The 24,511-nt window shown below is 34.7% G+C and overlaps 1 protein-coding gene across 3 annotated transcripts in view; it reads right to left on the bottom strand.

Moving 5' to 3' along the window:
- Fam227b (family with sequence similarity 227, member B) overlaps positions 1 to 24,511 on the bottom strand; it is a 200,449-nt gene that overhangs the window by 166,599 nt on the left and 9,339 nt on the right. For all 3 annotated transcript variants that reach the window (XM_005376688.1, XM_013510294.1, XM_005376689.2), the window contains exons 2-7: positions 15,991 to 16,050; positions 13,975 to 14,028; positions 8,736 to 8,967; positions 7,142 to 7,209; positions 2,334 to 2,369; positions 1,622 to 1,726 (exon numbers count right to left, since the gene is read on the bottom strand). In XM_005376688.1, coding sequence (XP_005376745.1) covers positions 1,622 to 1,726; positions 2,334 to 2,369; positions 7,142 to 7,209; positions 8,736 to 8,967; positions 13,975 to 14,028; positions 15,991 to 16,038 — 543 coding nt within the window. In that variant the 5' untranslated portion in view covers positions 16,039 to 16,050. The remainder of the gene's footprint in view (positions 1 to 1,621; positions 1,727 to 2,333; positions 2,370 to 7,141; positions 7,210 to 8,735; positions 8,968 to 13,974; positions 14,029 to 15,990; positions 16,051 to 24,511) is intronic.

The following is a 24,511-nucleotide window of genomic DNA, read 5'->3' as shown; positions in this document are numbered from 1 at the left end:
TTTTAAAATTTTATTTTAAAGAGAAAAATTCCCCAAAACAAAAATGAAGACAAAAACAAAACAACAAAAAACAATAAAAATGATACAGAATTTCAAAACAAGGTGATAGGAAATTAACAATTTAACCATATATTTAAAATTCTGTCACCATATAACTGATACAATGATTAGTAATGAAATATTTTTATTCGTTTTGATAGTAGATCATTGACATTGTATGTATAGGAATATTATTTTTTACATTATAGTGTATCTCAAGTTACAGCATATCTCAACTGTTTTCTTTTTTTTTTGGTTTTTCTCCGGTACCAGGAACTGAACTCACGACCTTGCGCTTGCCAGGCAGGCGCTTTTGCCGCTGAGCTAAATCCCCAGCCCCAATCTCAACTGTTTTCATCAAAAAGGATTAGATCAGTATTTAGACTTCACAGGTATAACTTCATTTCAAAAATAACTGAAAAACTTTGAATAATGAAGGCATTCTAACTTTTAAACTTGCACATAAATTGATTAAAAGAAATAAAATGGGTCCTCAGTCTACTGGCTACATTTCAAATGCTCAGTTTGGCTAGTGGTACAGTAAGGACAGTATAAGACAAACCAAGAATAGCAAAAATGTAAAGTGCATGCCATAATTGCTCCTCTCTTTTTTTGAAGGTGAGTATCTACAATGAATCATGGAATTTGATCCAAATAAACCCCCTTAATGAATCTGTCTAAACATGGAATTCTCCTAAGCAGACAATTCATCAAAATTGGTACGTAAGGTTAAATAAATCTGTTTCCTATCTAACAACTTAAACTACAAATTTCGGTTTAAATAGGTAGATTCAACAGATCATTTTATGTTCTTATTCACAAAAACTCCTAAATGCTGGATTTAGCAGAATCCAACATTTCTTTTAGGGGAACACATAAATATAATTTCCTGTTCCTCAAATGTAAGTCAGTAAAAAGGATGTAAAGCAAACTTGTACAGCAGGACATTTCTTCATCATATACTCAGTGAGGTACTTCTTGTTCATAAGCCACTAAATATGGTATGGACTTCACTGGTAACAGCTTTAAATTAGATTTAGTCATTTTTAACTACAAAGAACCTATATGATGTATATAAATATGAAAAGTAGGCAACCGAAATACAGAGGCAAAAATAAGCAGGTTGATGAGTAACCCATCACATTCCTGGCAATCCCTGACCTTCATTTTAGTTACCTTTCTACTCTTGCAGTTTTTCATCATTTGGTTACTTGTTAGAGACACTACACAAAAATCCTGTATTTGCAAGAAACACACAGCAGGCTGTGGAAAAGAGCTCTGATAAGTTATTCCAGGGTCAGAGTAGAAGGCTAAGCTGCCCTGAGCTGATGGAGCAGGAAGAGAGAGCGGAAAGTGCCTGTCCACTGCTCACCATTATCCTCAGACTCCCAAGGCACTGACATGATGTCTACTCTAACACTGGCTCTCTGGTGAGCAGGGTATTAGGCATCACCGGTCTCTCCTGCAAAATTTAAAGTTTAAAGGATCAAATCTTCTTTAACACCAAACTATCATAGTTTTAAAGGTCTGATTTAATAAGTCATTTCTCAAGGTTTAGTATAAAAAGAAAATATTTACATACATCAAAGTTATGACTTTTTAAAATAAAAAGATAAATTCGTTTAGCATCCAAATGTCTGGGTAACTCAGTAAGTTCACTTGTTTTGAATCCTGAGAAGTTGTAACCCTATAAAAAAGGAACAAATAGAACAATATTTCATTCTCATCAGCACAATCGTCTCGTATGACTATAAAAGACAGGCAAATCTGTAACTATCAATCAAGTGACAAATATGTTGCTACATTAGATAAGAAAATTATCTCTCTTACATAAACATCTTCATGTTATTTGATTTGCAAATTTAAAAGCTTTTGCATAATCACAGGCTAATTAAAAAGCAAAATAAAATCATTTAGAATATATTTTGATAGATACTCAAATGATCAAGAATTTTAGCTAGACTATATACAAAGAAATATGAACTAAGCAGAAAAGAGGAACTTGCTATCCCAGTTAGCAACTCTTTTTTCTGGAACCTCTACCTATACAGCTTTATTTATATTATTGTAACAAACTCTTTTTTTATTTTAAAGAGAGTAGTACATGAGAAACAAACAAACAAAAAAATAGAACAGTAGCAGCATACCGGTACCACAAACATAAACAAATCAAAGCAAGAATATTCAAAGTGATAGAGGGTCTCAAGACAAATGAATACAAATGATTGTAACATTCTTTTAGACACAAATAATACTTTTGCTATACAATGGGGTAGAATAAGAATGTTAAATACCTCTATATTCTTCTCTGTTTCCATCTCATCTGAAAGCTATAAAACATTTAAAACAACATCTTTAAAACTCTCAATCCAATAAAACACATTCAACAATAACATTTGCTAAAGTTTTGTTAATGTAGTTTATCTAAAGGTAATTTCAGCAGATCCTGAAAAGTCACCTAATAAAATTCATCAGTGAGAATTTTAAAACTTCTTTTTTTTGTTTGTTTTTGTTTTTTTGGTTTTTCTCTGGTACCGGGAACCGAACTTACGACCTTGCGCTTGCCAGACAGGCGCTTTGCCGCTGAGCTAAATCCCCAGCCCCTTAAAACTTCTTTTGAATAAAACATTTAAGTAGTAATATAACTACCAGTGTTCCAATGTTCTCACACCCTAGAATAGATTATCATTGATATTTTAGCATTTGCTTCAAGACTACATTTGTAAGGACATTCCCCTTCTTGGATTCCCCTCCTGGAGAAACCAACAGCCTTTTTTCCTTCTCCTTATTTCCAATAAAAACTCTTCTAACTTCCTCCTTTTGGTTCACAACTTCATTTGCCAACACTGTGAAACCACAAACTCAGTTTATACTGAATTAATGTTTTCATAGTTTGGAGGTCGCACCAAGATTTGAGGTTATTAGGAGGTAAGCCCCAAATAGGAAGTTTTTATTATCATCATCTTCTTGCAATGTGTTCTTGTTAAACATGATTACATTTAGGAGGTAGGAGGGAGGTGAGATTTGTGCTTTCTGGCTTTTTTTTTTCTGGGTAGCCTTATGTTTCTTCTTTCATTTCCCTCATGGTAGGGTAAACCTGTGGACAACATGCCTCACATAAAAATTCAGGATCTTGCCATTCACCTTTTTAAAAGGTGATTAGTGCAGGCTGCCACCCTTAAATCTCAGAGGACAGGCTTCACTGGGGCAATCTGACCTGAGGCCCGCCTGACCGCCACACACACACACACACACACACACACACACACACACACACACACATACACACACATGCAGAGGCAATGTTGAGCCTGCTCTACCTCACATTCCTTTCCAATATGATCCTCTGGTGAGGGAGCAAATTTAACTTGTGATACTCTCAATCATGTTCTCCTGAGACTGACAGTTCTTGGGTGAATTATTCCATTAACTCACTGCTATTCCCTCTTAATGCCTATTTTCTCTTGCTGCTGTTTCCTTTCTCATTTTTTTAAAGGCTTATTTACTAAACACCAGAGAAACCCACCCTGAAAAGTTTTCAGTCCCAGTTTGCCTGTCTTCCTGGCCTTAGGATAAGGCTGGGAACTAGGGGCTATCTCCACTCCTTTCTCCTTCTCCCTTCAAAAATGCCACTTTGGTGAGGCAGGCTGTTTTCTTTTTCAAGGTGGGACCATCCCAGCACAGGTGATCATGCTAGGAGATCTGAAAACTTCAGGCAGATGGGAACAGCGATGCATGCACTGGACCTCTTTTACTGGGCCCACTAGACAACCTTCCGAGGAGAGTCCATGACCAATGGACCTCAAAGCTGGACTCCTTTTACTGGGGCCACTAGACAACCTTCCGAGGAGAGCCCATGACCGATGGACCTCAAAACGACGTTAGATCCCCTTAGCTGAGCTCTGTGGAGAAGATTCCTGACTGCCAGCTCCTAGGCTAACCTCTTTCAGCAGGAAATAGCTAGATTTGGTCTTCACCCCTTTCCCCTAAGGGCAGTTAGGGATACTTCTTAGGGATACTTCTTTTTATTTGTGTAGGTTATGACTAAAGCATCTAGCTAAGTAAAGGGCCTGAGACAGTTGGGATCAGCCATTTAGATAAGAATTAAAATAGGAACAGATCACGAACTAGGACTTTGGACCAAGAGTGAACTTCCTCAGGCAACACGGAATGAAGCCTCCTCCTGACTAAAGGGGAGTTTCAGCCGCTCTGTACTAAGCTCCTAGAATGGGAAATAGACAGTTTTTCTCTGAACTCCCTATTTCTTTTAAGCCCTACATGCTGAGTAACTGGGTTAGAGAGTCTGAGATACAATTGGTCATTTTAAATCCACAGTCATTTGTGACAGGTGTCCACCAAAGGACTGAGTAATGCCACGTGCTCTGCTTATCCACAGAAAGCTCTGGACTGAGGGGCCATGTGGAATTTCCACTTTTGGGTTCCCTGGAGCTTTTTTTTTTTTTTTTGTCTTTTTGGGTCTCATTATGCAGTTCAGGCTAGCCTTGAGCTCACTTTGTAGCCCAGACTGGTCTCGAACTTGCAACGATCCTCCTGCCTCAGCCACCTGAGTGATGGGATTACAGGCATGCGCCACCATGCCCGGCCTTAGAGCTTTTTTTCTTTCTCCTTATTTCCAACCCAAACTTCCCTAACTTAAAAAAAGACTATAGTTTAAAAATATAATATGAAATTTATATACAAAAGAGTAGGAAGTTTGAATCCCATTTCATCAAGATTTCTAGCTATAGTCCTACATTTCCTCTTTGAGAAAATCATTATAATTTTTTGGTTTGTACCCATTCCATTACAAATGCTTTTATACACAATACACACAAGACATACACACCATATAAGAGACTTTTTGTGCATTTTTAAATGTAAAGAAATATGTACAGAAATGGTAGCTATACATTTTATTTTGTAAATTGCTTTTTTCACACAATATTAGATTTTCACATTCGATTTATGTGTAATTAGTAATTTCCATACAGATTTTTTTGGTTGTTTTTTACCAACCTAGGCATTCCCTGCTGCACAATATAAATCAAGGGAAGTTTGCAGGTAACTTTTGTGAAACATTTAAAGGACAAAGGTGTATTTATATTCTACAAGTTATTTTAGAGTGGAAAGAGAAGCAAAGCTAAGTACTTTATTTTCTAGGATTAGTATGATTTTGAAAACAAAACCAACTGCAGATAACATAGGAAAAGGTAATCATATCTGAACCAATAATAAACTATTTAATAACATAATGGAAAAATAATCTCATTGACATTATTAGCAAAAATTTATGATACTTAGGGAAAAATGGAACAGCAGATGTGTAAATTGTCCAAGACTCAGGCCATTTTTCTCTTTCTTTAATATTACAATAAAAAGTATGTTTTAAAAATGAAAGTTTTGTTACTTAAATACATTAACTATATTATATATTTTACATGTAGCCCAAGAGAGTTCTTCTTCATTCAAAAGAAAAAAAAAGGCAAAACCAGTGAGCAGCAGATGGGACATGACAAACTGATGAATTTAAAATAACATGTTCACAGTTTTATTACCTTATAATACATACTAGATAAATTCAAGAATTAAATATTTTTAAAATTATAAGAATAATACAAAATAAGATATGTGACTATATCTATTACCACGTGATAAAGAAACCCTTAGGAAATATTATGTCACCAAAGAAAGAAAATTATAGGAAAAATTACATATTCATAAAAATATAAAATTCTACATGGCCAAAAATACCTTTTAGTTAAGTTGCTTGAGTTGAGGATGTTGCTATCAAGTTAGCAAACATTAAAAAATATTTAGAGGCTGAGTGAGTGATCAATCATGAACTAGTGATAAAAATATGAATTGGTACATTCCAGAGAACAATATAGCAATACACACCAGAACACTTGGAATTTCACAATTGCTCTGCACTTCTTCTGGAAGCTTATCTTAATAATTACGGGTAAGCACAATCTGTGGCTCTAAAGATTTTGACAAAAGCTTTGTGAATGATAACAAATGTGAAAACTAACCTAAATGTCCAACTAAAAGGCTACTACAATTGTGTATTTATGAAACACACATTTTAAAATGATACAAAATAATGTTTATTCATGGAAATTTAATAATGCATATATTTAATTAGAGAATATAATTTAATCCAATTTTTCTAAAAAAAGAAAATGAAGACTTACATGTAATTACCTACAAGTGATGAGATTATGATGCTAATTTCTAGTTTTTGATTCCTAAAATTACTACCTTAGTAATTTACAATGAAGAATAAAGACCAAAACTTATTTTGAAATTTAAAAATAATGTTAAATGAGGTAAACGGTCTAATGGTAACAGACACTTAAGTATTTATAGCTTTCAGACTATGTAATTTTAGAATGTATTTTTGAAAAGAACTAAGCATGTGTAAGTAATTAAAAGCCTATTAGAATTTGAATGAAAATCTTAAGGAGATTTTAAAAAACTGACAATATAACATAAAGGTCATAAAGAGAACTGTTTGTTTCTAAATGAAGAGGATTGCAGTGGGACCTGTACTACTGAGTTTATTGCAAATTATTAAATAATAAAAGCATGGAATATATATATACATTAAAACAAATTGTAATAACTTGCAGTGTAGAGACAAGGGTAGAGAGGGAAGGGAAAGAGGGCATAAAAATAATTAAAATGTGTTGTGTACATGAACCAACTTCCCACAATGAATGTAATCATTATGTGTTGCAAATGTGTACTAATACAAATTAAAATTTAAACGAAAAAATTTGTAATGTTATGAAGATTTTAACATACTGAGTATAAAGACAGGAATGAGCGTAGGCATTTTGTTTGTTTGTTTGTTTGTTTGTTTTTCCAGTACCAGGAATCAAACTCACGACCTCGTGCTTTCCAGGAAGGCGCTGTGCCACTGAACTAAATCCCCAGCCCCTGAGTGTAGGTATTTTTAAACACAGAGACAGTTTTTAAGGAATGAAAGGCTAAAAGATCACTTTTGGAAATGTTATCAGTGCTTATCTGTGGAATGATAGTTTATATATTTTTGTGAAGATACAATTTTTGAAGGATGATAAAAACGTAAGTACCATACCATTATCTTCTTTTGTTTTCCATACTTCTTTATAAATGCCTTGTATTTTTTCAATTTTTCATAAGAACCTTAAAAAAAGAATTCACATCATATACCCTTTAAAAATGAAGAAAGTTCTAAATACTTCAAAAAGTTACATATGAAATTATTCAATGGGATCAGCTAGTGATTTTGATAAGCACAATACTAGACACATTCTTAATGAATCGGAAATATTATGTATCTTCTGTTTCCTTCAGTTTCTCCAAAGTATCATGTTCTACCTAACATGACTGCAGAACTCATTTCCATATGTAAAGTTTTATCTCAGTCTCTACTAGACAGGCCCATATTTTTCAAAGAGCTCAGCCACTTAGCTTCTGTTGTTTCACGGCTACCTTGAACTCAGTGAAATGCTGTACTATTGTGCATGGCTGAATGGGTGATTATGGAAGTTTTCAAATCAGATAACATAGACTTTAATCTCTGACCTTCACATCTGAGGACTCTGAATATATGTAAAACTTATTTAAAGAAGGAAAAAGTTATGAAGAAATATATTCATATTTTTCTCTTGTAGATATATTTCTTTTTAAAAAAATATATGTGTGTATGCAAGTCACATGCATACATATGTATACATATATACACAGTTTATATACATATGTACACATATTGTATGTATGTGTATATATACTAACATATTTCATACATACACATGGTTTACAGACATTTAAAAAGCAGTAACATTTTATTTTATTTATTTATTTAATTTTTTGGTTTTTGGTTTTTCTTCCAGTACCAGGAATCAAACTCATGACCTTGCGCTTGCCAGGCAGGCACTGTGCCACTGAGCTAAATCCCCAGCCCCAGCAATAACATTTTAAAAACATGAAAATTTAAAGTGCTAAATTTAATACCAGTGTAAACACATTCTCAGATTGAAAAATCTAAAGCCAAAAAGAATATAGTTAATCAAATATATTTAATATATAGAAAATATTTTATAATTATAGTCAGTATAATCACTTCCAAGGCTTCTATATGACAAGTTTTCCCATTAAGTCAATAAGACAACAATTACCATCATTGTGGAAGCATTAGTCAATATGATTTGATAAGAAAAAAGTGGTACAAATGCTAAATATGAAACATTATCAACATTTGCAGATACACTTTTCAGTCAATTCACTGATCTCAAACTGCATGCTAAGTACTTCTATAAGCCTACAATCTTGCCCATATAGATCAACTGTCTCCCTTTTTACTTTTGGTTTTGGAGATTTCCGTTCTTCTCTCCTGACCTTATTGACTTGCTTGTTTCTCATAATGTCAGTTGATGCCATCTTATTTCCCTGATTTTCTAACTTCTGCTCCAGTTTAACAAAGTTTGTAACTGTTTTAGTCTTTACCCTAGCAACAGTCTCTTTGGAACAACATATTATATATTCAGTTAAAAATCTGTCTTAGACCCATCTTACAATATAATATATTTTTTGATTTTAAGATTTTCTACATGAAGATCTCATTCGTTATGAGAACACACAGATAGACTAATATACAAACACATGCACAGCTGAGCATTACTTTGGTTGTGTAAGAAATTAAGGCTTACTTGTCCTGGAAATCATGCTATCCTGCTCAAACAGTTTAGAAGCATGGTCCTGCAAAAGATGTGAACATTCTTTTAATCTTGAATCCATAGCTGTGATTGTTTCAAATATTCGAGGGACATTATTCCATAGCTGTGTATAAATTGAAGTAAATGAACTGTCTTCTTTTATTTTTTTCAGGGTGTATATCCACGTATCATTATCTGTCCACTTGATTTCCCTGGGCCAGTAATCCTGCAAAAATATGGAAGAAAGGAAACTACTTAATCATTTTTAATAAATGTTCAGGGGAGCCTAGGTCCTCCTTTCTTTGGGGAAAAAGTATTCTAAAGATACATACGTGCCCTCTCCCAAACCCTAAAAATGTATTTCTTAAAACACAACAACTAGGGGAAGTCTTCTAGTATGAAAATCAGGAAAACTGACCCAAAAAAATCCCCAAAAAGATCTCAAAATTATAACATAGGATCACACGCTTTTTTCTGAAGAAAAACGCTGTCAATTTGGAATGACAGCTTCATTTGAAATTATAATCTTCTGTGTCATGTATTCTATTGTTAGCACAGCGGAGGAAGCAAGAAGAGGCTAAAAGGGATTTGAGAAGATTGTACAATATGTACAAACCTTTACGGAGCTGCATCCTTAACGCCAGCCCACAGATACCACGACTTGGTTCCCAAGACTGCAAAGCACACTGCTTGAGGAGCTCTTATGTGAAAATGTGAATCTGAAATGCTTCAAAATCCAAAGCTTTAAAAAAAATTCCAAAACTTCTTGAATGCTGAGCCAACACCAAAAGTGGAACTTTCTACATCTGATCTCACTTGATAAGTTGTATTCAAAACATACATGTACAACATGTGGTTTATTCAGTGTCCCTGGGGGGAAGAAATTCCCTTCTGTTCCCCCTCAGCTGTGTGTGCCCCATGTCCCCTGTGCAAGCATGTCCACAAACAGTAACACAAAAGGTGGCCACAAAAGTAGTCCAATGGCACATGTGCAGGTTGGACACATTGATGTAGATCGCACAGTGCTGTACGTAGGGATGAGACCTACATGCATTATTCATTGTTTTTTTTTGTTTGCTTTTGTGCTTATTCTCTGATCTGTGGTGTGAAGATATGGTCGTAATTTTTTTTAAGTGCAGTTACCCCAATGCGCAACAGTAGTAAGGCAAAGAGGAGGCATTTATTTTTATCTTTAGTGCAGAAAGTGAAGTCATTGTAGAAACTGGACAGCAGTGTAGTGTGAACCTTCTTACAGGAGAGGATGGTGTCAGAATGATGACCGCCTATGACCTGAAGAAACAAGCAGTCAAGGGATTAACTCAGGTCTCAGAGCCATTCATACCCAGAATGTGATATTTAGATAAGCCTTGATACTTTTACTGAATTCTTTGTGGTTGTGCTGTTAAGTGAATACCAGTTGATGTTCTTGAAGTAGGTAATATCTTATAGTAGATCACAATTGCTGCCCTTGTCTCTAAATTACTTTCTTCCCCTAATCCTTCATACTGTGCCTTCAGCCAGAAGCCTCTTGAATAGAGTGCCACCTGAAAAATACAGTTTCAAGCTAATATATGAGCACATCTTTGTAGTACTAACTATGTAGAAGGCCAAGATGGGAGGACACTTAAGATCAAGTTCAAGACCAGCCTGGGAAACATAAGGAGGAGCCCCTGTCTCAATAGCCACACATGTGTGTGCACAAGCGTGCTGTACATGTGTGCAAATTATATAACCAGACCTCAAAAAATAAATGTGGCTATCAGAACCAGCAGATTGGCGAGCTTTCAAGGAAAAAAATTATATCATTACTGCCAGAGGGGAAATCAACACAACAAGAGGCTAAGCATCCAGCATCCAAAGTGATTATATTAATTTAAAGGAAATGAATGTATTCAAATTCCTTGAGTAGCAAAAGAATTGGAAAGGAAATGTAGGTTCCTCATAGAATTCATTTCTCCAATATAGGATGATGGGCCTCAGTGATAACTCCAAGAAAACAATTATCTTGTTTAAAACAAGGCCAAGGAAGCAGGGATTGATTAGGTATTTATGTTTACTTTAATTATAGCAATTAACTTTGGCAGTGGCAAAAGCACAAATGATTATACACCAGCACAGAACTAGGGATGGAAAAGGGAGAGTAAATAGACAAACGGCTTTCCTGAAGTTTGAAGGGTTTTCTTTACTGAATATTGTTAGATCTTCATGCACATCCCAGCCCGCAAAGACTGCTGAGTTTCAACAAGATAGGAAGCATGGCCTGAAGAATTGTTAGCCCTTCTTCTTTAAGGTTTGATAGAAGGAAGAGTTTAAATGAACGAATGGGTGGATAAATGAGTGGAAAACAAAGCAGGCTATTTGTTAAAGAAAAGGGTATCGAAAAAAATCTCTCCATCATATCTTTAATCCTTTAAGGAAAATCATAGTGGAGAGCTGAGTACCCCTTAGGTCTGGATTAGAAATCTAGGTCTCTTAACAAAAACGGGCATGAGAAGATGAGTTGAAGTACTTCTAGGAAGAAGAAAGAAAAGGTGCAATAATGTGGAATTAAATGTGATGGGTAGAGAAGGAAGGCACTGGAGACAATTGTTCATTTCCTGATGAACTGGAAAGTAATCAGAATAAAAAATATGACAGTACAGAGAAACAGGGGAGAAGGACAGTGATATAAATTCCATACAAAATAGGGAGCTTTGTTTGTTTTATTCATCACTTTATCTTCAGTGTCCAGAAGATATCTCCCAAATGGTGCAGTAATAAAAATAATTAAATGGATGAATGTGTAGAACAAGAGTTGACATGATGTAACAATAGTAGGATGAGAGAATGTTATAAAATAAAATACCAAAATATTTTGCAATAAAAGTAGAATGGTGATGAACTGAAGAGGGAGCAACAAGAAGAAAATGTAGGAGCTGGTCAACAGAAAGATGAGAATGCAGAAATAATGGAAGGTAAAAAGGTACAGAGAAGCGTAACAAAAATTGGAAGAGGAAGAAGAGAGGAGTAGAAGGTACAATATATTCAAATTACAAAAGAATACAGAAATGATAGGAAAAGATTGGCAAAAAAGAATGGATTTAGATGATGCAATAAAATATATAGTATAAGATAAAACTGAAACCAGTATCTACTATGTCAGTGGCAGGTGCTGTTCTAGAGCTAGCAGGGTCCAGACTAGAACACAGGCAGGCTGGCCCCAGAATCTCTGCTCCTATCCACTGTACCACCATGCACACACATATCTCTGCCTTCATATTTTGTAAGTAAAAAAAAGAAAATGAAATAGGCTCTCTAGAAGTGATAGGCTGTTTTGAATATATTCTTCATTTCTCTTTTGCTTTATTTATTTGTTCATAATATGCCTCAATTCTAAAAAATGACAGCATCATGAAAGCAAGTCTTTGCCTGCTTTTATTCACTGATACATCCTAAGTGTCTATTTTTCTGGTACATAGTTAGTACTCCAAAATATTTCTTAAATGAATACACCTCAGTTATTGCTTCCTTACCATTGCCTACTAAATAAAAACTTTGTTTAGCAAGCAAAATTGAAATACGTGGTTGTTTTGTTTCTTAATATTTTCAAATATGAAAAGTTTGGTAATGCATAGACATAGTTAGGGCTTACAAAATGAGCTACAGAGTATGACTATTAGGTTGGGAAATCCAGAAAATAAAACAAAGATTTAGAGACAAGCTCATAAGTGACAAAATCGTACAACTGAATATATGGTTTTATCAAATGTGATCTGGTAGGAATATAATTACAGCCTGTGCATAGAAATATCAATATAATATCCTTGGAATACAAGGACAGCACTACTGACACAAGAAGACATGTACTTTGATTTTATTCTACCTGTAGTGAAGGGCTGGCAAAAACTTATGATCTTGACTTCATTAGTATCATGTTCAATTTAAGCAGAGGAATTATGAATTTTCCATTTCAAATAATTAGAAATTATCATGTGCAATAATAGGTCCTCAAACATGTATAACATGTGGTCCAAATATCTCCATTATTTTGTTGAATTTTGCTTAATTTTAATTATAATCGTTTACTTCTGATATTAGAAAAAGAAAAAAATGAAACAGTGACATTAGGCTGCAGCACATTTCCATCACTATTTAAATCAAAATAGTTGCAAAAAGCTTGCCCTAAAAGTACTTCAAAATATTTGGCTCTACCACAGTGACTGAAATAAACTTTTGTAAACTAGGAATGTTTTCATGTTCTAGTGCTGCAAAAGGAAATCCTTTTCCAAAAACATTAGGGAAAAACATTTGAGAAAAACATTCATGTAAATAAATATAAAATTGGAAAATAGATCTTTAAAAATAGGTATATCTGAAAGTGCATTGTCAATAATTTAGTCATAGTAAATTCCATTTATATTTAAGCATAGATGTAATTCATTAAAAATACAATGCCTTATAAAAAAAAAGTTGCCCTTTTCCTCTATTTCCACATAGACAGCTTTATCCTAGCCCTTAAATAACATAACTCAGTGCAAAATAAATCTGGCCTTCACACTTAGAAGCGCATGGACCCCAGGGCAAACTTCTTGGCAATCCCAGTAACTTCACAAGAAGCCAGTAGTTATGCATAATAATAGAAACTGGAACTTTTCAATGTGAAAATACATTTTGACTACTCTATCCTGATTCAATTGAGGAATATTAATGTAACGCCTTTCCAAATTATCTGTTAGTCTTAGCCATGGCATATAGATAATGAGCTAAGTATAACTGTCAGATTTTCTTTAAGGTGTATGTATTTAAGACAAAAATCACATATTAGCAAAAGTACAGTGGTACCCTGGTTCGTGAGCTTAATTTGTTTCATGATTCTGGGAAAGATGGCTGCCAAGATGGCCGCTTTCCTGTTGCTGCAGGGAAAATGGCCGGGGAGGTGTACTGCACCTGAAGTAGATTTTGTCAATGGAAGCAAAATTTTGCCAAATGCTTCCGTTTGCCAACCAAAGTGCTTGTGAACCAAATGCATTACAGTAATGTCTGCATAGGGCTAAAATGTTTTGAATGTGAAAAGATAACTACTGATGAGAATAGCAGAAAGCCTAATGAAAAGAATTAAATATTTGCAAAGATTTCCCACAGTGAAATTATTTTCTTGAATTTATATTCTTAAAGTTTTTCCTAAGATGCCCTCAACTCTTTATCTAACATTTTTAAAAAGGTGTCAGTTCATAAAATAGGAAGCTCTACTTACCCAATTTTGAAACTTTAAGAATTCTTCAATGCTCTTTGGAGGTTCTTGCATTTTCTAATGAAGCAAAATTAGTATTGCTTATTGACATAAATTTAGATTATACATAATATTTATACATAATTTACTTAAAATGTGATACTGAAATGATAATTTTCAGATCTCTAAGACATTGTAAAATATTCACTTTGCAAAGTTCCTGCAATTTGAAAAAGGACAGAGATATTTAAATTTTATCCCTCTAAATCAAATTCTATAAAAAGCTTTTTATTTACTACATGTAGTCCATGTGAATTTTGCTGAATGTCCTCTTTTCTAATTTCCTATGAGGGTTTCAAAATTAATTTGGGCTACTGTGGACACTATCTATAATAAATACAGAGTAAAAAGTATGATAACACACTCTTCTTGCTGATGAAGTATTTTAAAAGGCCACAATAGCAAAATGGTGGAAGCAACTTAAACATTTAAATGTTTCAGTCTAATAAGTAATAATCCAATTTTCATTCTGTAGTAGTTTGTGAGTTGAGAATATATTGAACATTAGACAAGTTAATTTCAATCAAGCCAGAGCTTGCTCCTTCTTGCCTTAGAGACTTTGAACAAATTCTACTTTCTGCTTAGATCTTCCTTTGTCCCAAGCCCTTATTGGCCTACTTAGCACCAAATTAAAATATCTAATTAAAAGTTATTTTTTCTAGAAAGGCTTCATTGGCCCCCCAAAGAATTTTTCCAAGGTAACATAAAGCAGATTCATATCTCCACGAGGACTAAAACTATGGGGCAATCATTGCTGAATTATCTAAATTACACACAGTGGTTATTCCACAATCCATGAAACTTGCCATGTGCATGAATGAATGAATGAATGAATGAATGAATGAATGAATGTGAGAAACATGTAGCTATTCAATAAAAAATAATAATAACAACATTTCTAGAGAATGAAAAACTAGTGAGAAGGCAAAAAGAAAAGGAATTTAGAAAAGAGGAATTTGGAAGTCTGTATCCTGACAGCCAGATGATGTGGCTGAAGAGATTGCCTCATATTTTACATTCTAAAACACATCTTTTACGCTAATATATAAAATGGTCAACATTGTAAAATTGCTGGGCTATGCTTTGTAAAAGTAATTACACATTTGCAGTTGAAAGGAATGTTTCACTCAATATTGTTTAAAAAATATATGAAGAATATAAGTAAATGATAATAAAATAAAGGGTATATGTGACAACCACTACAGAAAGTAAGTCTTCAGACTGAAGCACAGATGAGTACAGCTGCCAAGGAAATTGTTTGGGAAGCATGGAGCTCTGTGGCTGGCCAGATGGAGAAGGGTGAGCGGTGGGAGACGTGGAGTACACAGAAACCTGTCCCTAGGGTAACTCGTCAGGGACACTGAGTGCAGCAACTTGGCTAAAAGAAACTAGCAGTATTTTTTTAAGTTCACAGAATATAAAGGAACCTAATTAAAACAATTTGAATGCCGACTTTCTTTCTTATAATGGTTGTCTACTTAAGAGCACAAACTGAAAATACACAGATTTCAATGAAAGGGAATCAGCTAAATGAATCATAGAAATGAAATTTGTATAGGGAAGTTTCAGTTGATTTCAATATAAAATTCCAAAGTTCTTTGAGATAAAGTTAAAAGGAGGTTAGGTCTACATTAAGCAGATCTCTCCCTTTAGTGAGTACAGAATAATTCTATATTGTAACGATAAGAAAAACTTGAATCAAGTAAAAATCATGGTTTTGTACGTGTTTAGTGGCAATCAGCAGCTCCCAGTAAACACGGCCAGTTACATTCAGTATGAGAATCCAGTCTCCTTTGTTCAGACATTACTAAGTTCAAGATAGTAACATCAGAGTACTCATCATCAGGAAGCACAGGGCTCAGGGACCTTCCCAGCATGCAAGCCCGTGTGTCCACCCCTGCCTGGGAAGTTTGACGGCCTGAAATCCAGAAGAAAAGATGGCTTTGTAAATTGAGCATAACACTATGACAGATTGCTTACCAAGGCGCCAGCTTTGCGCAGCCATTGAAGCTTCCGTTGGCCTGCCATGGCGCAGTGACTCTGCAGAGGTGAAGAGAAATCTGTTGGGTCTTGGGGGTCAGTGTGAGTTGGGGTAACAAAGTGAAGAGATGCTCAGACCAAGAATACACAACTCTGCCCAATAGTCCCTTGCCTTCCCCCTTAAACCTCACTACTGAATTTTGTCAAGGAGACAGCAGTAGAGATAGGGGCTGGAAAGGGAAAAACTGTCCTAGTCAACACATGCTTATAGTTTTTAGGTCCTGGGGCTCAGACAAAATTGACCCCAATCACGAATCAAAAACATCTAAAGCTTCAGTCCAAATTTCTCCCAGTTCAAATATTGATAAGGTATAAAAGATAGCTTTAATCACAGGTGATTTCTAATCTTCAACTGTGGGAGGGTTCTAAAGAACACCCTCTCACTCTAAATGCTGAAAAAGCAAAAGGCTTGTGCTCTCTGAAAACTAAACAAAATTAAATTTTGGTCTCCACAGTGTTGTTACACTGGCCCGACACACAATAAAATGATTGCAAAGGCAGTGGTGGGTGGCCCACTCCTGTCATCCCACACTTTGGGAGACTGAGGCCAGGACTGAAAAGTCAAGCCCAGCCTGAGCAATTTAGCAACTTAGTGACCCCTGCCTCCACAAAAATCCTCTGTCCATTAGACAAGTGCAAATTAAAACAATTCTAAGATTCCATCGTACACCAGAAAGAATGGCCATCATTAAGAAGTAAAAAAATAACAAATGCTGGCATAGCTGTGGTGAAAAAGGAACACTCCTACATTGTTAGCAGGAATGTAAAATAGCACAACCATTATGGAAATCAGTATGGAGATTCCCCAAAGAACTAAAATTAGAAATTCCATGTGGCCCAGCTATTCCCCTTCTGGATATCTTCCCCAAAGAGCTAATCCCATCATATTACAGTACACATGCACGCCAATGTTTACAGCAGCACAATCATAATAGCTAAATCCTGGGGCAGCCTGTATATCAGCCCATGAATGACTGGATAAAGAAAATGTGGTTTCTATATATAATGGGATACTAATCGGCTATAAAGAAGGACAAATTCAATACATTTGTAGGAAAATGGATGCACCTGAAAAATACAGTGTTGTGTGAAATAAGTCAGACGCACAAGCCTAAATACCATATGGTATCTCTCCCGTGAGTAAGACAAAGTGCAAAGAACACAATAAAGGATGGATAGAAGACAAGGGGATGGATCTCTTGCAAATGGGAATGGGTCCAAGAGACCAAAGGTGAGGGATGAGGGGCAGGGGTGGGGCAATAAGTAGAATAGGGATATGCCATGTGTAGGAACCTACTAACCTCAATGAATGTAAACATATGCCATAAATATGAGCTAAGATTAATAGTATCAACAAGGATTGAAACGGTGAAAGGGGAATTACAGGAGGAGGGAGGGAGGGGGAGAGAATGAGAAGGGGATTAAAAAAATAACCAAGCTGTATTATGTACATGTACCCATTCCCCACGAGCACTGTGTACTGCATATACTACAAGCACGTACCAAAAATCCCCAAAATACACTAACAAAAACAAAAACAAAACAAGCCTGGGGACGTAGCTCAGTGAAAAGGTCCTGGCTTTAATCTCCACAAGTGGAAAAAAAAAAAAAAGAAATAGGAAGGGTAGTGGGGAGGTATTATAATATAATCCAGGGAAAACATTGTTGATATAAACTAATGAACTAAGAAAACAATTATTGTAATTATCAGACAAGGACTTTAAAGCAACTACTCTAAATATGTTAAAGATTTTACAATATAGGTTGGATAACAGTGTTTGAAGACATGGACTATTTCAAGAGAAGTGGAAATTTTAAAAAAGAAACCATGCAAATTGTAAAACCATGCAACCTCGAGTGGTAAGCAAGGCACAATTGTGTTAAGTGTTTTTCTATCTAATAACAAAGGCCCAGGTAAATAGAGTAGACATCAAAAAATCTCAAGGGAAGAGTGAAATTACATTTGTAGCTGGTGATCTGATACATTTCCCTATGTAACTGATGAATCCAGTATGCACATATACACAAACTGAAAAGAGAATTGAGCAACGTTATCAAGCAATTTAATCCAATTGACATTTATTGAACAACTACCCCGCCCCCCTACAGAACATAGTCTTACTAAGTAAGCACAGACCATTCACCAGGTGGGCCTAGGCTGCACCATAAAACAAATCTCAAAAGCTTTCGAATAATTAAATCTTATAATTTTTAAAATTATTTGAAGTTTAGAGTATGTTCTGTGACTATTATAGAATTAAAATATGTACAACAATGCAAAGATAGCCATAAAATCTTTTTTTTTTTTTTTTCCAGTACCAGGAATCGAACTCATGACCTTGCGCTTGCGAGGCAGGCACTGTGCCACTGAGCTAAATGGCCAGCCCCCATAAAATCTTTATTGAGTAACCTATTTCTAAAGAACATTTGGCTTAAAAGAAAGTAATAGGGAATGTTAGAAAGATTTTCTAAACAGATGATAAAGAAAGGTAATGAAAATAGCATATCAACATGTGTGGCATATAAATAAAATTGTGCTAAGAAGAAAATCAATAAATTAAAATACAAAAACATAGAGATCAACAAAATTAAAATCAGTCTTTGAAAAGATGAAAATATTGATAAATCCTTAGAAGTAAATTTGAGAGAAATACAAATGACCAATATCAGAAAGTGAGAAAGGTCATTATAGATCCTACACACATAAAAATGAACAAAGGTCATATAATTAAAAACTTTTCATCAACAAATTCAATGACCTAATGACAAAAATAATAAATGTATTTATTATCAAAAATAATAAAAAATAATAAAAAAATGAAGGAAGACACTGCAAACCTGAAATATCTCTATATATTTTCTTAAAAATTTTGAATTTATAATTTAAATCCTTCCCATCAAGAAATTCCAGATCAAGATGGTTATAGTATAAAAAAAGAAAGCCAGCCAGTCAATTTAACCTTAACTGTTTCAGAAATAGAGGCTAGAAGAGTTTTCAAGCAAGTGTAATTCTGATATCAAACTCTGACAAGGATATTACAAAAAAAATTATAGACCAAGTATCCTGTAAGAAAATAAATTTTAAAATCTGTAAGAAATTAGCAAATTAAATCTCTCTATATATAAAATATATAAAAGAGAGATATAAAAATAATATGTCATGTTCAAGTGAGGTTTATCTTGGGGATAAAAGAGTTATAATAATTTTATAATGCTTAAATATATGAGTGTTAAGTGTAATTCCAAGCTGATAAATCTTTACTGTAATGTTAATGTATGATTTTTTTCGTAATTATTTAAAGTGATGTTTATTCATAATAGTGACTTCAAAGATATATTTTTCTGAAGTTTCACAAAGGATTTCAGCATAAATATTTTCTATTTAGGCATTTTTCACTGTAAGCCTAGTATGTTCAAAGCAAAATATTTGCTCAGCTCTTGGAATAAGTCTTTATGGTTCTTTTTATTTTTGTGGCAAAGGTTTCATAATCACTCAGGTTTGAAGTATGAATTATCTTAGGCCCTTCTCTTTCATTGTCTCCTATATCTATTCCATCACCATAATTCCCTTATAAAAAATCACTTTAATTATACTTTCTCTCACAGTCACAATATTAACATAATAATCATTTATTTATTGTTGATTTTTTTCTAAGTCACACATGTCTGTGAAATTAATTTCTGTTTCTTAGCCTTTTCATTATGGTAAAACACATATACAGTCAATAGCACTAAGTACATGAACTGATAACTTTTCAACAAATGTTACACATAGATAGCCAATTCACAAATCAAGATCTACACATAGGCAGTAACCTGAAGTAATCTATTACCCCTTTCTAGTCATTTGCCCTCCCAAATGTAACTATGATTCCCACTTCTACCACTCTAGATAAATTATGCCTACTATGAATGTTCTGTAAGCAGAATAACCAATACAAGCACTTTCTGACCTCTGCAAGTGATATTGTCTGTAAGATTCATCCACGCTGTTTCTTGGGATTGTAGCTGGTGTTCGCCATTGTTGTGTAATACTCTGTTGTGTAACATTACCAAATTTTCTTTATCCATTTCACTGTTAATGGACATTTGAGTTATTTTCTATTCATTTGTTATTACAAATCCAGTCAGTATGAACATCTTGTCAGTGTCTTTTGGTACACTTGAAATATAACAGGGATTGCTAGGTCAGCTTTAATGAATATTGTTTTCCAAATAGCTTTCCAAAGTGGTTGAACTAATTTTCATTCTAAATGCAAATATGTGATATTTGTAATAACTCTATGCTCAACTAAGAATGCAATATTCTTTGGAATGGTAGATTTAGGATTGTCAATTCTTTTAAACTTGGCAACTCTGGCGGTCCTGTAGTAGTATCTTATAGTTTTAATTTGCATTTCTTTTTGAATGTTGATCAAATTTTCATGCACTTGTTGGCAATTTGGGTATCTTCTTTTGTAAGCAAATTATTTTAGCTCTTTTGCTCATTTTTATTAGATTGTCTATATTTTTAATATTGATCTGCACAGTAAATCTAGAATGTATGTATCCTGTACACATACCCAGATAGGGCAAAAATAACATACACTTTCTTAAAGATGTTCTCTTACAATAATTTAAAATTTTTTTCAGTTATTCATTTTTGTCTTTAAGAACTCTTCCTACCTCAAAGTAAAACAGATGGTCATTTTTTTAACCTTCCAAATGCCACATTGTTTTACACTTAACATTTAAATCTATGCTCTATCTTGAATTGATTTTGTGTTTTGAGTGAGGTAATAAATCAAGGTTAACTTTTTTTCCTTTTGGATTTCTAGTTGACCCAGAGTCTAGTTAAAAGTCTATATTTCCTGTTGTGTTTCAGGGTCATTTAGTTATAAACTCAGGTAACAAGATGTTAAGTCTTTCTGGACACTCAGCCCTATTGCACTGGTCCAGCTGTCTTTTTCATACTGTCACTCAGTTTCAACTACTGTGCCTTTGTAATACATTGTAACATATTATAGTTCACACTTTTTAGATTTCTGTTTTTTCCATTTGCACCAGGAATGGATCTGAGACCTTGCACTTGCCAGGCAGGCACTGTGCCTCTGAGCTATCTCCCTAGTCCATAGATTTATTTTCTTCATCAAGATGATCATCCCTGATTTTATCGTTTACATTTCCTTTTAAATTTTAGAAATAAAATTATCAAGTTATGCAAATCTACTGAAATCATGATTATTATTAGGTAATACAAAAGACCAACTTGGTATCTAACACCTTTACAGTGTTGTCAATGAAAGTTACATATTTTCCATTCATTTAGAGCTTTAAAATTTTTTAATACTGTTAATTTTCCTCATAGAGACCTTGAGTAATATTTTATTATATTTAACCCGAAGGTATTGATATCTTTTGTTCCTATGGTATGCTATTTTTAAAATATTTAAATGGAAATGGTATTTTTAAACATATATTTTTCAAATTTTATTGGTTCTTGCTAGTAAACAGTAGAAATTATTTTAAATCAATTTTAGTTAGGTGTAATTTACTAAGTGAATCACCATTTTTATTTGACAAAGAATTTTGACCAATGTGCACATCCACGTAATCTTTACTATAGTTAAAAAGTGTAATACTTAGATTACCCCGAGATGTTCCTTATGCTACTTTGAAGTTGATCCTCCCTACCCTTTGTAAGCATATCCCTCCACTGGCACTAGCAAACTTAGCTGTTTTCAGTAACCATAGATTAGTTTGTTATAGTTTGTCTTCTTCTAGAATTTCATGGGGACTGACTTATACATTATATACTGTTTTGTGTCTGATTCCTTTTGATGAACACTGAACTTTGTTCAACAGAGAATTTTGATTTATTTGTCTTTTCGAGACAGGGTCTCCCTATGCAGTTCAGGCTGGCCTTGAGCTCACTTTGTAGCCCAGGCTGTCCTCAAAATTGCAACGATGCTCTTGCCTCAGCCTCCCGAGTACTGGGATTACAGGTGTGCACCACCACATTCGGCAACGCAGAATTTTGAGAATCATCCAAGACTGTCTATGTAGCAGTTAATTATATATTACCATTTGTAGCATTCCTGTGTGTGTGTGTGTGTGATGTGTATGAATATATTTGGTTTGCATCCAGATTTGAGTTGAGCTATTAGGAAAATTAGCTGCTATGAAAATAGCATACAAGTGTTTCTGTGGACACATTTTTTTCTTAGTTACCTACCTAAGATACAGACAGCCATGTGCTGCATATAATGTTTTGGTCAATAGGGGACCACATATACAATGGTGGCACAGGAAGATTACAATGGAGTGGAAAACCTTTTACAATTAGTGATGCTGCGGGTGATGCAACATCATAACAGAATGCACTACTCATGCATGTGGTGGTGCTGTTGTAAGCAAACCTAAAGTGCTGCCAGTCACAGAAGCCTAACACATACAGTGCTGTGGGGCTGGGGATTTAGCTCAGCGGCACAGCGCCTGCCTGGCAAGCACAAGGTCGTGAGTTCGGTTCCTGGTACCAGAAGAAAAACAAACAAACAAAAAAACAACACACACATACAGTGCTGTACACTGGGAGAAGGGTGCAGTACACTGTACCATTTGTGTCTGTTAAAGCACAGACTGATGTCAGCATGACAACTAGCCCAATGATACATTTCTCAGAATGCATCCTCATAACTAAGCAACATGTGACTGTACAAGCTTAATTTAAAAATAGAATTTACAATGAAAAACTCACAAAGCAAATTCCAAGTGCAAATGGCTTCCCTAGTAATTTCTATTAATATTTTAAGAAAAAATCAGGCCAACCATACAAATGCTTTTGCAGAAAATAGAAAAAAAAAATACTTTTTATTTCATTCTATCCTGCTTTCAAAAAATCCTCTGTATCACTGGTTTTCAGCAGTTAATGAGGTTGAGTTTTTTATCCTCTTGCTGGGAGGATAGGTACCCTATTCGATTTGCTTCTTTAAACAACAGCAACAACCAATCTTCTGTTTCACTCACGTTCATGTTTTTATTTAAAATCTCAAGAATATTTCCAAATTTAAAAGTACCAGACCTATTTCTATCATATTTGTCATAATTTTTTTCTGCCAGTATTTTGCTTCTTTGCAAAAGATCAGTTGACTAAATCCACATGGGTCTATTTTGGGGTTTCTATTCTTTTATTTTTTAAAATTTTATTTAATGGCAAAAAGCAAAATAAGATTTCATAAGAAAATAGGAGGATAACAGTAGATAATACATTGCATATTGTTACCTTTAAAGTAGTTACTCAGAGTACAAAATACAGGCATAAAAATTTCTCCAATCAATATTAGCAATAATCTTCCTTTGCAATGAACAGAGAAACTAGTTGTATAACTAATTTGCACTTTTTCCTTTACTTTCTTTCCTTCCCCTTCTCCCCCACCCTAGTTTCTTTTTCCTTTTAAACATTTATTTCCCATTTCACAATATCTAACGTACATTCTGGACCTTATTTACTCTTTCAGTTTCTCACACTGGGAAATGATACAATGTTTACACATGTGAGTCTGATGTATTTCACTTATGAGTATGGTCTCAAGTTGCATCCATTTATTTATAAAAGTCTCAAGTTTATCCTTCTTTATAGCTAAGTAGTACTCCATTGTATAATTAAAAAAAAAAAACACATCTTTTTTATTCACTCCTCAGTTGATGGGCATTTAGGTTGTTTCCAAGATTTAGCTATTACAAATTATGCTGGTATAAACATAGGTGCACATATATCACTGTGGTGTGTTTTTAATTCAGCTAGCAAATACTGAGGAGGCTTTCTTACTAACATGCCAAGTGAGCTATCTGGGGCGAAAGCCATTTTTTGTAGCTTTTTTCTACTATTTGGGGCTGACTGAGTAATAAACTTATCTTTAAGAATAGTTTGTCCCTCTACCGAACTGAGGTCCAGGGAAGTATGCTTTATCAATGCCTCTTGTCTAAGAAAGCATAGGGGTGTTCTCTCCAGCCTCCCAGTGCATTGGGATCCTGCAATCACTTAGTGTCCTCTCCCCAATTGTCAACACAAGCGGCAGGAACATGTGGATGAAGTCCTCGGCCCGCCAGTCAGTCTCAGCACCATCAGGTGCAAAGTGTCCCAGGCAGGTAACCCAGACACATACCTTCTCCATGAAGGTGGTTCTTCAAAATCTGAATACTGGGCACCCATGTAATCCATGAAGTCTCGGTGCAGACCTCTCCGGAGCTCCACTCACTCCTCCACCGCAGCCTATATAGTTATGGGAAGAATGGCCTCCAGGGGGTCTCCCCAGGTATTGCACAATGTCTTACTGGTTTCCAGCTCCCAAATGGCTCCTGTGTCCCTAGTCAGCTTGACCTCTGAGTGGTCGGGTGTCAGTATTCTCATGTTCACTAAGTCCTCGTTCATCAGTTGCTCCTCAGTTAACTCCGGACCTTTCTGGCTCTCAAGGGCAGGGCC

The sequence above is a fragment of the Chinchilla lanigera genome, unplaced genomic scaffold, assembly GCF_000276665.1.
Source record: "Chinchilla lanigera isolate Chin_1 unplaced genomic scaffold, ChiLan1.0 scaffold00008, whole genome shotgun sequence".
NCBI classification, from domain to species: Eukaryota; Metazoa; Chordata; class Mammalia; order Rodentia; family Chinchillidae; genus Chinchilla; species Chinchilla lanigera.
Note: the sequence above shows the minus strand (reverse complement) of the source record. Positions and strands in the feature narration are given on the sequence as shown.